The sequence below is a fragment of the Procambarus clarkii genome, chromosome 83, assembly GCF_040958095.1.
Source record: "Procambarus clarkii isolate CNS0578487 chromosome 83, FALCON_Pclarkii_2.0, whole genome shotgun sequence".
Classification (NCBI taxonomy): Eukaryota; Metazoa; Arthropoda; class Malacostraca; order Decapoda; family Cambaridae; genus Procambarus; species Procambarus clarkii.
Window position 1 is genome coordinate 2,160,728 of NC_091232.1, and position 13,748 is coordinate 2,174,475.

Below are 13,748 nucleotides of genomic sequence, written 5' to 3' on the forward strand. Positions count from 1 at the left end.
ATAAACTCATGGAATCACCTACCTGCTGAAGCCGTAAATGCCAAGACAATACTCAAGTTTAAATTTCTGATGGAAAAAATCTTTAGGTATAATGAGGAACCTCTGACAAGCTGCTGGCTTCCTGTCTATGTCAAAGATACAAGAGATGGTGGCTTCAGTTAAATTCAGGCAAGAGGTAAATTCTCACACTATGCTTACCTCATTTGTACAGGCTAGTTGACTAGATTCACATCAAATGTAATTTATCTGATCATTGTTGGCTACCATCTCTAGTGGCCTCAGCAGGGACAGAAAGCCAGCAGCTTATCAGAGGATCGACAAGCCAGCAGCTTATCAGAGGATCGACAAGCCAGCAGTTTGTCGATTCTCAGTGACAATAATGTGACAAGCCAGCAGCTTGTAACATTATTCCTAAGGTTTTCCCCATCTGAATTTTAAACTAGAGTATTGTCTTGGCCTTTACAGCTTTGGCTGGTAGGCAGTTTCATGGGTTTATTACAGGAAAAAGCATCTCGTGTTATATCCTGCATTGTGGCTTGTTGAGCTGAAAGCTGTTGCTCTTGCACCTGCATTACATTGGATCTTTAAAAGAAATGATCTGGAATTTATTTGAAAGCCACTAACACTGACCTCGATGAGGACAGGAAGCCTGTGGCTTGTCAACAGTCCCCTCATTTATACTGGTGATTTTTTCTACCTCGATTTTAAAATTCAACAGAGTTTTGGCATTTACGGCTTCGGTGGGTAGGGCTTCCATGGAATAATACAGTATGTGGTTCAGACAATTTAACAGTCTCCGTGGTGTAGTGGTAAGACACTCGCCTGGCGTTCCGCGAGCGCTATGTCATGGGTTCGTATCCTAGCCGGGGAGGATTTACTGGGCGCAAATCCTTAACTGTAGCCTCTGTTTAATGCAACAGTAAAATGTGTACTTGGATGAAAAAACGATTCTTCGCGGCGGGGATCGTATTCCAGGGACCTGCCCGAAACGCTACGTGTACTAGTGGCTGTACAAGAATGTAACAACTCTTGTATATATCTCAAAAAGAAAAAAAAAAGTATGACCAACCATTCTTTGGTATGGGGATATTAGGTGAACTTAATCATTAGATCTTGACCTATAATGCGTCGTCCCTCAGACAATTGGACAGCACCACTATAAACTGTAATAAAGCTTGTAAATAAAAATAAAATAAAATAATTGGCCTCTGAACTGAAGGAGAAATGTGAATTACGGTCGGCAGTAACTAAAAATTATGCTTTCAATATTTAGTTACTACCTACAGTTAGCAAACTGAATATAACATATGTGTATCTATGTATCATACATTCTTAACAGATATATAATTTAATATGAATCAATGATATGCTTACTTTTTCAGGTACCTCGCGTCTTCCACCTGCATCTTCTTCAGCTGTCAATATTTGTTGACCAAAACATTCCACTACCCGAGTGTTCGAAGCCTCGGAACCACAACTTCTTGAAGCATCAACCACAACAGCTCGAGTCGAATCGAATCCAAGACCAGTTTTGTTTTGTTTTATTTTTTATATTTATTTATTTTTCTTTCTTTCTTTATTTATTTCAAACATATCTCATTGAATATGACCGCATATTCTGTATTTACTATTTTCTGATTTAGGGCTTCTATCCCTCTAACTATTTTCTTAGCATCAGGGCTTAGCTGAAATAGGAGTTCTCCAAAACTCATTTTCGTAATTTTAAGGTGAAGAAAAGAAGTGAATTACTATAGAATGTATTACACTTATTTATACAATTTGCACAACGTTTCGAACCTCCATGGTTCATTCTCAAGTGAAAAGAATTTTCAGGTTTGGTTGATTTTATACCTGCACTGGGTCAGGTGATAAGACAATAAAGGTGAAAACATGGGGGATACATAATGTAGCGTCCATTGCTATCTAAAATAATTAGGAGAGCCAAGATTAAATACTACGAAGATAAATTTACCCACACAAAGGGCAACATTAAGAAAACATGGAGCACAATTTCACAAATATTGGGATCAAAGAAGATTTTAAATAACAAACCAATACTCCTGTCAAATAATGATGGTCTGCTTTTAGCCTCTGACACTGCTTTTGAGTTCAATAGGTTCTTCTCTTCCATTGGGTCATCCCTTGCTAATGATATTCCATCTTCCAATACTAATATTCAGGACTATCTTACAGGTAACTATCCACAGTCTCTGTACCTAATGTCTACTAATGCCACTGATGTTACTGACATAATCCTTTCCCTTAAAACCAAGTCTAGTGCCCTTGAGGAGATACCAACTCTTATTTACAAAAAAGCCTTGTTACAGTGCCCTCTCCTATTTCTTTCGTTTGCCTGCTTTAAGAATCATATTAGCTCTCCCTGCTGAATCTCTGAGATACAGGGAGTCTGTTGGTATATGTGGCGACCAGACCGGCCGCCAGATAAGGGAGAAATTTACATAATAAGTTTGTAGGTAAAGAGGAAAGTGGCGCCCAGATATAAATGAAAGAGTACCCCCTACCTGTAGGTCCGCCGTTTTGTAGAAAACGTTAGCCGTGGGCGGATTGGGTGGCGTGGGTCACGGGCGACCAATCAGAGCCCGCCGTGACGTCACCGAGTACCCCGGGCGGCGCCAACGTCAGAGTTGACCTGACTGCGAGGTGAGAGGACGCGCCTCGGTCAGCTCTTTTTTTTTTTTTTTTTTTTTTTTTTTTGAGATATATACAAGAGTTGTTACATTCTTGTACAGCCACTAGTACGCGTAGCGTTTCGGGCAAGTCCTTAATCCTATGGTCCCTGGAATACGATTCCCTGCCGCGAAGAATCGTATTTTCATCCAAGTACACATTTTACTGTTGTGTTAAACAGAGGCTACAGTTAAGGAATTGCGCCCAGTAAATCCTCCCCGGCCAGGATACGAACCCATGACATAGCGCTCGCGGCCGGAACGCCAGGCGAGTGTCTTACCACTACACCACGGAGACAGCTCTCGAGGATTTGAGGCTCTACAAGCCTTGTTCAGTGGATTAAACTCACCATCGTTATTGGAGACCCTGCGCTTCTGGGAAGCAAGAAAGAAGCCAAGTTCATTGAGCGGAGGAGTGCCAAACTTGGAAAATTGGTCGGCGACGACGCTAGGCGGCGCCGCTCGACGCTGAGGGCCTGGAAAGGTGTGGCGGGCAGGCTTAGCTGTGACCAGGTCACATTCACTGAGGGTTTTGGAGGGACGACACCGTTCCTAGGACAAGGAGCAACGCGTTGAGGAAGGGACGAGTGTGTGAATATAGTGATTAGTTAAGTGCCCACTGGTGAACCAGGATTGGGATAGCTGAATCTCTGGGATTAGATCGGCGATGACGCGAAGGCTGCACGACACCTGAGGACTTGTGGAACGTTCCTGGATCGTCAAGGATCGACTCAGGAAGCGTGGGAACCTCACACCATCGAGGGACAGGCGTCGTGAGCCAGGAATGTAAGGTAGATCAAATTTCCCTCGCATTACCTTTTGTTCGAGTAGGCTAGATAGGCCACGATATTTGCATTTGTATGTTGCAGGATAGCATTAATATTTTAGTAGTAGGATAGGCTGCAGGGCAGCTTGTGTCCAGAACTGTTGGAGAGGACAGTGTGTGTGGACGGCAGGACAGTTGAAGAAGAGGTGCCGACGTGGCGAAGAGGCCCTTCTGTGAGAGAGTGTGTGACTCCTGTCTAATCTGCCCAGTTGAAGGAGGGTTTTGGAGGTCGTGGAAGAAGAGTTGCTGACGATCTCCAGATTTATTATCCTTATGTTAGTCTCCGTGGTGTAGTGGTAAGACACTCGCCTGGCGTTCCGCGAGCGCTATGTCATGGGTTCGTATCCTGGCCGGGGAGGATTTACTGGGCGCAATTCCTTAACTGTAGCCTCTGTTTAACGCAACAGTAAAATGTGTACTTGGATGAAAAAACGATTCTTCGCGGCAGGGGATCGTATTCCAGGGACCATAGGATTAAGGACTTGCCCGAAACGCTACGCGTACTAGTGGCTGTACAAGAATGTAACAACTCTTGTATATATCTCAAAAAAAACAATGTTCATTTTCCTGTATTGCTTATAAGTGTATGTGTGATCATGTAGTTTGTGTCAGTAAATTCACACATTTTATCGTTGTGTTTAAGTGTGCCTCCATTATTATTATATTTATCTATGAGCATACACGAGGGTTATCATAGTACCACCTAGGGAACGTCACGTTCTCTATAGAAGTTCTTATCGCCTGGAGAGTGGTAAAGCAGCACAGACTTATATAAAAGTGTACCCTAAGCCATCCGACCAGTATTAGAGTCTGAATGGTGGCAACAAGCAACGTGGTGGCTGGAGATAGGTAAAGCCATACAGACTTTTATGGGAAAGTACCCTGGGCTGACAGTCCAGTGGCAGATCGAGGGAGTAGCAACGCTCTGGCAACAAATAGTATAGAATACACCCACTGAATTGCATCGCTGGGGTGCAGATATACTAACCCAGCTGGCGACCTTGTTAAAACACTTTCCCGCATTTGATGATTTCGTGGGTCGTCACCAAATTTTCTTACGTTTCTGCATAACAGACTACGCGTGTAGTCCGGCGAAAAAATATTTGTATAAATTCCATTTATTATCCGGTCAACTTGGGAATAGTTTACAAATGTTTGCCATGAAATTTACGTTTTTTCTAATAGCCGAACAGCTTATTAAAGAAAACGGCATGGCAGTGAATCATCGTGGTAAAACAATTGTATTATTGACACGACGAGTATAATCGACGTAGTTTATATATATGTTGCCGGTCGAACGCATCCTTATGTGACCTTTAATACTTATGTTCTTATAGAACATTCTATTGCGAACACATTGGAACAAAAATGAAATACATACATCGAAAAATAATGTCAGGACAGTGAATTGAATATACACTTTTCAAAGCGAGTTTCGCCGATATGCCGCCGCGGGTAACACTTCGGCCACTTCCCACACTGTTTTGGGTGGGCTACGACATTGAATCTATATTTATATGCATATGTCCGTGTAGAGAATTTTATTGCGATTCCAATGATATCACAATTAGCGATGTAGAACAACTGTAGGCTTCGCAACCATTAAGAGAGTGGAAACATTTTGTTGCTGTTTGGCGCTCTCGGCAAGTGATCTGAATAGTTTTTTATTTGGTGTTGATAGTCCTTATGCTTTGGCGGCATTTTATAGGTATGTTCTTATAGACAATTTTATTGTGAACACAGTGATACCAAATTTAAATACGTGCGCCTTCAATTATTGTCAGGACAGTCAAAAGAGTGTACACTTTTTCGGTCTTACCGCGTAGGCGCGCGAAACGCCGAAAGCAGTAAGTTTTTTTCAGAAGGCAGTGATCGTGAAAGTGAGAAGATAGGGAAGGCTGGCGGGAAAGGAGTTCCTGCAACCTTTTTGTCTGGCAGGCAAGACTCAGGAAAGTTATTGTTATAAGGTAAGCCTGAGTCTTTCTTCACTTCTCCACGGGTCTAGGCCCGAACTGTTAACAGCAGTTTCCCCGTGGTTGACTGAAGGGCTCCCAGGGTGAATCAGTGGCACCCCCCCCCCTTTAGTGTTGGGAGCAAAGACCTGCGATGGTGGGCATTGCTGGTCCTCCCCTGTGGGACCAAGGAGACTCCGGTGAATCCCGGGAGTCGGAGGGGCTGAATATTCTGCCTTCTGAGCCCCTAGCAGCCGATTGCTAGCAGAGCCCCAACCCACCCCCCCGTGAGGGCCGCCAGATTATTAGCTCCTGCCATTGCACTGCTCTTCAACAAGTCACTTGAACTCCAAACCTTTCCAGATATTATATATACGGACTCCCCACTAATAGTCCGTATAAACTATATATAGTTTATACGGACTAAACTATAAACTTATGCTGTTTATACGGTAAACTATAAACATATGCTGAATATAAACATATGCTGTAAACTGTTTATACGGACCGTATAAACTATATATAGTTTATACGGACTCCCCACTCAAAATATAAGCCATCATCCATTGTCAGAACGAAAGGGAGGGATTAAAACTGGAAAGGGTGTAATCTCCCACGGTGCAGGAAAGTGCCGTTGCTGTCTCTCTTGGTACAAATTATAAACCTGACGCATTTTGAAATCATTCCCAGTTTTAGTTATGCATCTGGAACTATGTTGACCTTCAATAAAGAAATTCTGGAGGGCTTCTGTGCAAGGGTTAGGATGAGTTAGCCTAAGCATTTTTAAACCAATTTGACAGTTAATTTCAGTAACACGATCAACAACGCTCGGAATATTGAGTTTTCTGTTCGGGGGAGAAAAGACGCAAGCCAATATGGGGGGGGGGGGTTATCTTGAGATGATTTCGGGGCTTTTAGTGTCTCCGCGGCCCGGTCCTCGACCAGGCCTCCCCCCCCCCAGGAAGCAGCCCGTGACAGCTGACTAACACCCAGGTACCTATTTTACTGCTAGGTAACAGGGGCATAGGGTGAAAGAAACTCTGCCCATTATTTCTCGCCGGCGCCCGGGACTGAACCCGGGACCACAGGATCACAAGTCCAGCGTGCTGTCCGCTCGGCTCCCTGGGGGGGGGGGACATTTATTAAATAGTAGATTTATTAAATAGTAGATTATAAAGAGGTAAAGTTCTTCAGTAACACAAAATAAGTTTGATGGCTATAAGTAAACTATGACAATTTGTATAACATAGTTGATTAGGTACAGTAAGTACCTAAAGTTAAAGTAAAGTAAAGTAAGTTAAAGCAAATTTATAATGTGCATAACCAGAGTAACATTTGTTAATGTTTAAAGCCAAGTAACAAGGATAAGGCAAAATCTGCAGAACACAAATTATGCTTATTGGCTATATGTAAAAGTATAGGCCAAGTGGTATAACATAGTTGAGTAGAACAGTCAGCACAGTTAAAGTCAAATTATAATGGGAATAAACAACGGAACACTTATTAAAAATATGCTTAGAGCTAAGTAACAAGATAATCAATCAAGGAAATAATGCAAACTTCTAAAAGCTGAAATGCCAGGACGTATCTACTCATGGGGGCCTAACAGGGTGTATCACCAAGAACACAGATATATCTATATAAAGACACCTAAGTATAGATAGAGAACAGCCGTTGGTGTGACGGTAACGCGTTGGTGTTCGGCTGTTTAAGGCTAGGGGTATGGCTTCGTCACATAGTTATAAAAAAAAATAGAAAAAACTGGAACTTCGTCTGTGGTAAGGTAAGGAGAAGACACACAAAACACAAGTAAACTTTAACAATGAAATTTTAATTACGTTAAATAAATCAAAACATAAATAAAAGGGACAAACAAATTCTTATAATAAAATCAATCAATCAAAAATAATAAGAATAATTAAATGACACAATGAAAAGTTACGTTAAGACAAAATAACAAGAAGTGCAATACAAAAATAAAGGAAGGTGCTGGAATATTGGCTTTAAGCTACCACCTCTCTCAGTACACGCTTACGTCTAGCCGGGAGAAGTGTTAACTGTGGAAGCACTGAATATTCTGAGGTCTGAGGTCGTGGCGACCCCAGACATCAAGTAGTATGGGGGGGGGGGGGGGAGTGCAGTTGCAGCCCGGCCGGCGACCAATCAGCGGAGCAGGTGGTAAGACAGGTAGTTTGGCGGTTTGAGTCTGAGCAGGTGTCCCTGGCTGCATACGTTTTGCTCTGGCAAACCTTGCTGGTGTTGTTGTCGTTGTTGGACATTTCTTCCATAGTAGTTATATATATTTGTTGCGACGTATTTGTGGAGGGAAGAGCAGGCTCAATCTCTTGAAGGAGATTATCGTCACAACTCTCCCCCGAAGCCTGCGGTTCTGGAAGAAGTACGTCGTTATGTGGTGGAGTAATGGATGGAGTTGCTTCTACTTCATAAACTCTGGAGAGATCATGGGCTAAGATGTTGTCAGACTCTTGGTATAGCGTGTCTCCAGGTTGAATTTCTGCAGGTAGCAAGCCCATAGTAGAAGACGTTGAGATGAGAAGTGGGCGTGCTGCAGGAGATGTAGGGTGGTGTGGTCCGTGTTGATGGTGGACCGAGCACTTTTCAGGTGTGGAGTGAAGTGCTGAAGCTTCAGGATGAGGAAGAGTAGCTCCTTGCCAATTGTTCCGTAGTTCCTTGTAGCAGTAGTCGCTGACAGGTGTATTCTTCTCGCCTCGTTGCTGCATCACGACACCACCAACGTCGGTACCCCTGGCGTCGACATGGAGGATGAAGGGCTTATCTGACGAGGTGAGAGTGGAATTAGAATATGGCAAAGGAGCACGATTATTATCCTGAAAGCATTTGGGAAGATCATTAAGGATTTCGGAATTAGAAAGCGCTGACTCCTTGTCAGTGCTTTCGGGAGGAGAAGCTGGGAAGGTCTCACTGTGGATGTAGGGTTCTGTGAAGGTAGAACAATTAGTCAGGACAGTGGGAGGAGTACCATTATATTGCTTCAGGAGGTTGACGTGGCACAGCTGGGTCTTCCGCCGCCTATCTGGAGTCTCTATTACGTAGTTGTTATTATTCCTGCACTCTTTGACGCAGTAGGGTCCTGAAAACCTGTTTTGTAAAGGTGAACCTGGGATAGGGAAATAGGCAAGGACGAAGTCTCCCGGCTTGAATTTTCTTACTTTGCTGGTCTGGTCGTAATGAGTCTTCATTCTCACCTGGGCTTTCAATAGATTATCATGGGCAAAGCTGTGGACTCTCTCTAGAATGTGTTGAAGGTTTTGAAGAAACTGGGGCACATTCTGATGCTCACTGAAGGTGGCATCTCTGAGAGAGTCTTTGAAAGCCTTAAGGGGAGTACGGCACTTACGGCCGTAGAGCATCTCATAAGGAGATACTCCTAGGGACTCATTGGGGAGACTTCTGAAAATACACATTATAAGGTCAATCTGCTTATCCCAATCCTTCGAGGTTTCACTACAAAACTTTTTCAAGAGTGCTTTGATGGTCTGATGACTACGTTCAAGAGAACCCTGTGAAGCAGGATGATAGGGGCTGGACAATACCTGTTTGATGTTGAACTCCTCCAGTGTCCTTTTGAAGAGATCACTGGTGAAGTTGGTACCACAGTCGCTTTGAATCTCCCTGGGAAATCCGTATTGAGTGAAGATCTTCAATAGATGTTTTATAACCGTAGCAGCCGTGATGTTTTTCACTGGAACTGCTATGGGAAATCTGGTGGTAGGACCAGTTACCCGAACTGGTCCGAGGTAAAGGACCAACACAGTCTATTATGAGTCTGTGGAAAGGTTCCGCAGGCACCTGTATGGGAATCAGTGGCGCTCTGGGAATGGAGATGTTCGGTTTGCCTGCCATCTGACATGTATGACACTGTTTTACGTACTGTTTGACGTTATTTACCATACCTGGCCAGTAGTAGTCTTGACGAATCCCATGGTAAGTCTTGTTGAAGCCGTAGTGGGAGAGTGCTCCGTGGGCCAGGTGTAGAATAGTGGGCCGCAGGCTGGTGGGAATCACAAGTTGTTCGATGTTGGCCCAATCGTCCTCCTCCTTCAGTTTACTGGGTCTATATCTGCGGTAGAGCAAGTCGTTCTCTAGGAAGAACCCAGGAATACTGTCGGGTTGAGTCTCAGCCTGGAAAAACAATGGTGTTAAAGTAAGATCTTCCCTCTGTAACTTACGGAACTCCAACTTGGTCAGATGCGGGGGGAGTTTCTGAGGGTTTTGAGGGACAGCGGTAGCAGTAGAGTCAGCTGGCTGTGGACGTGCGGCTTGTGCACGGGTGGTCACGAGAACCGGAGGAGAAACTTCATCACTCTCTTGAACCTCTGCTGGAACATACTCTAGAATAGGGTTTATTGGCACAGAGTTACACACCTGGGGTTTGTCCATGACGATCAGGTTGGTCGGTTGCAGGTCTTCTGCCAAGTCGTTGCCTAGGAGAAGTTGCACTCCAGGCATGGGAAAAGGCTTTTCCCTGACGGCGACTTGGACTTCCCCGTTCACGTAGGGACAATCCAGGTGGACTCTGGCGAGAGGGTATGGAGTGGTAGCAGTGAGGTCAGTGATGAAGACAGTTTCTCTGGTGTAGGTGATGTTGGGCACAGCCGACTTCAAGATGATCGATTGAAGAGCCGCTGTGTCCCTCAAGATCTTCAATTTGAAACGTCCCTCCGGATTTGAACCGTTGGCAGAGACAGTTCCAGTATACAGGTGGTTACTGAAAAGAGAAAGATCATTAACCTTAACACCAACATTCATCACAGGCTTACCGGACTTAGGAGGAGTTGGTTTGGGTTTTTGTTGGTCAGTGATTCCCTTGTATTGAGACTTACCACACTTGTCTATGGTATGTCCATAGAGTCTACAATACTTGCAGTACAGTTGTGAACCAGCTTGATCGGGGCTCACCTTCTCGTAACTGTACCACGACTTCTTACTGGAGGATGGTTCGGGTGTCAGCCGGTGGATGAGGCTGTAAGTGTCAGCCGACTTAGCACACTTCAGGTAGTCGGTTTCTTCTTTATCTGCTAAGTAGAGGCGGACAGGAGGCGGCACACGCCTCAAGAATTCTTCAACAAGCATCAGGTTGACGAGTTCTGTAAAAGTAGAGACATGTGCTGCTTCCAGCCATTTCATGAAATACCTCCGTTTCGTGTTAGCAAACTCGAGGAAGGTAGTGGTACTTGCCTTCAGGTGGTCACGGAATTTCCTTCTATAACTTTCGGTGGAAAGTAGGTAGGCGTCCAACACTGCTTGTTTCAGAGTCGGGTAGTCATTCTCAGACGCCAGAGTACTGAGTGTGACTGCAGCTCTACCTGTAAGATGGACTCTGAGAAGTGTGGCCCATTGGTCGACAGGCCAACTGAGTTGATTAGCAAGAGTTTCAAAGGTGGTGAAAAACACATCAACTTCTGCTTCTACAAAGGATGGCATTAACTTACTTGCATGTGATATATTAAAACTGACGGGAAGATTGGCAGTAGCTTGCTGGCGTTGAGTGAAGTGTGAAGTTTCCAAGGCGATTTCGCGTTGACGACACTCTAGAGCCAGAGTCGCTTGTTGCTTGTCATGCTCGCGTTGCATCTCCAACTCGCGTTGTTTGGTTTCAAGCTGTACGCGTTCCCGCTCCTGGAGTGTTTCAAGCTGTACTCGTTCACGTTCACGGAGTAATGTGACCTCACGTTCGTGTTCTTCTCTCCTCAAAGCGGCCTCGCGTTCTCTGAGGGTGATTTCTCGTTCTTGTTCTCCTCTCCTCAAAGTAGCCTCGCGTTCTTGTTCGTCTCTCCTCAAAGCAGTTTCGCGTTCTTGTTCGTCTCTCCTCAAAGCAGTTTCACGTTCTCTGAGGGTGATTTCTCGTTCTTGTTCTTCCCTACGTATGGCAGCTGCTTCTCTTTGCTGCTCACGTTCAATCTTGGCCAGCTCTAGTTTGAGTTTCAGCGTTGCCAAATCAGTTTTTTCTGCAATATAGTAAGTTTCATGAGTTTCAGAGTCTATCTTACCTTGCTCTAAATAGTAATCCAGCAACAGGTTGTGTAGGTCATTTTTGTTGGCTTGGTAGGGAACTTCTAGTTGATACTCATGTGCAAGAGTTTGTAATTCAGTCTTCTTGGCACGACTTAAAGTCCCTATTTCACCTGCTGGATTTGTACGGAAAGCTTGGAGACAAAACATGGTGAAATTAGCAAATAAAGGTACACGAATATTCAATAGTGAAATGTCAGAAACAGGACAACGTGGCAACTGGTACCTATCCTGTGAGATCTTTAACAATTAAAGTTAAGTAAAAGATATTAAATTATTAAATTAAATCAAGGGCGCAGGAAATCTTGTACCCGGTACTCATGTAAGAGGATAAGGGCAAGAAAATCCTACTAACAAATGAAACAGAGTTTCGAAAACAAATGAAACAGTTAAATGCTTCAAAAGTAAAATTGGTAGTCCAAGGATGTAGGCATACCTTGCCGAGTCTCTATAGGACATAAAGCAAGTTTTTCCTACTGAATTTAATATGATACTTACAGAATTAGCGAACTTTTGTGCTCTGAAAAAGTAAGCTAATTCCCTACCGTTGTATGTATCATCATCTCTGACTGACGTGTAGGGGTGCGAGGTGTCAACTGGTGACGAGAACTGCTGCTGAGGTCCCAATTCAGCAACTAAAGTTCGAGCTAGAGGAACTATGGCCCTCTTTGTCCTCCTACAGTCAGATTGCAGAAGATTGGGTACTCTTGACCCGGGGCAGACCACAGTACCAGGGTACCAATATGATGATCTGTCAAAATGAGAAATATTCAAGGGACAAAGATGGTAAACACGAGTAATAACACGGAGGGAGAGATGACCAATTAAGAGTATGACTGCGGCCTACAGTCACCACGTAATCCAAAGTTGTCTAACCTTCACCATATGTTACTCTCGTAATGCACAATACACCGCACCTTATAAAAAATGAAATTGAATATGAAAAATAGTAAAGCAAAGTTAAATACGCTTACCATAAATTACCACTTGGCACCAGTACCTGAGTGAAGCTCCCGGACAGGCCCCCATATAACTTGTGACGGTAACGCGTTGGTGTTCGGCTGTTTAAGGCTAGGGGTATGGCTTCGTCACATAGTTATAAAAAAAAATAGAAAAAACTGGAACTTCGTCTGTGGTAAGGTAAGGAGAAGACACACAAAACACAAGTAAACTTTAACAATGAAATTTTAATTACGTTAAATAAATCAAAACATAAATAAAAGGGACAAACAAATTCTTATAATAAAATCAATCAATCAAAAATAATAAGAATAATTAAATGACAATGAAAAGTTACGTTAAGACAAAATAACAAGAAGTGCAATACAAAAATAAAGGAAGGTGCTGGAATATTGGCTTTAAGCTACCACCTCTCTCAGTACACGCTTACGTCTAGCCGGGAGAAGTGTTAACTGTGGAAGCACTGAATATTCTGAGGTCTGAGGTCGTGGCGACCCCAGACATCAAGTAGTATGGGGGGGGGGGAGTGCAGTTGCAGCCCGGCCGGCGACCAATCAGCGGAGCCGGTAGTAAGACAGGTAGTTTGGCGGTTTGAGTCTGAGCAGGTGTCCCTGGCTGCATACGTTTTGCTCTCTGGCAAACCTTGCTGGTGTTGTTGTCGTTGTTGGACATTTCTTCCATAGTAGTTATATATATTTGTTGCGACGTATTTGTGGAGGGAAGAGCAGGCTCAATCTCTTGAAGGAGATTATCGTCACACCAAGAACACAGATATATCTATATAAAGACACCTAAGTATAGATAGAGAACAGCCAACCAAAGGCAGACCTCCCCCACCAGGCAGAAAAACAAAAATAAAATTACCACAAGAGGACAACGTACCCAGGCGGAACAGAGCCGGTCACTATAATAGGCGTTAACTAGCTGTGCAGTACCCCGTGCCCCTATCAGTGATAAAAACTACCTCCTACCCAGAGGCAAACAAGGAGCAACAAAAACCCCAGCTGACTTCAAGGGTGGCCAAGTACTGAGTAGTAAAAGACGGTGGAGGTAGGCCCTAAGGTGACGTGCAGAAGGTGGCCCCAAGAGCACTACTGACAGGGCACTTAAGGAAGGAAACCATAAGCGCATGCAGCCCGAGTACCGCAGAATATTACTCCTGGCTCACACCACCTGTAGAGACAGACCATGCCATAAGGAACAATAACTGGTATCAAAACAGGAGCCAGAGGCACATGACCTGCTAGTATCACATCAGCCAAGAACTGC

The 13,748-nt window shown here is 44.0% G+C and overlaps 1 protein-coding gene across 7 annotated transcripts in view; it reads right to left on the bottom strand.

The window, feature by feature from the left end:
- The window catches only part of Kap3 (kinesin associated protein 3), a 93,773-nt gene extending 92,266 nt beyond the window's left edge, over positions 1 to 1,507 (bottom strand). For all 7 annotated transcript variants that reach the window (XM_045759539.2, XM_045759540.2, XM_069316269.1 and 4 more), the window contains exon 1: positions 1,375 to 1,507. In XM_045759539.2, the coding sequence (XP_045615495.1) occupies positions 1,375 to 1,406 (32 nt within the window). In that variant the 5' untranslated portion in view covers positions 1,407 to 1,507. The remainder of the gene's footprint in view (positions 1 to 1,374) is intronic.
- Positions 1,508 to 13,748: the final 12,241 nt, after the last annotated feature.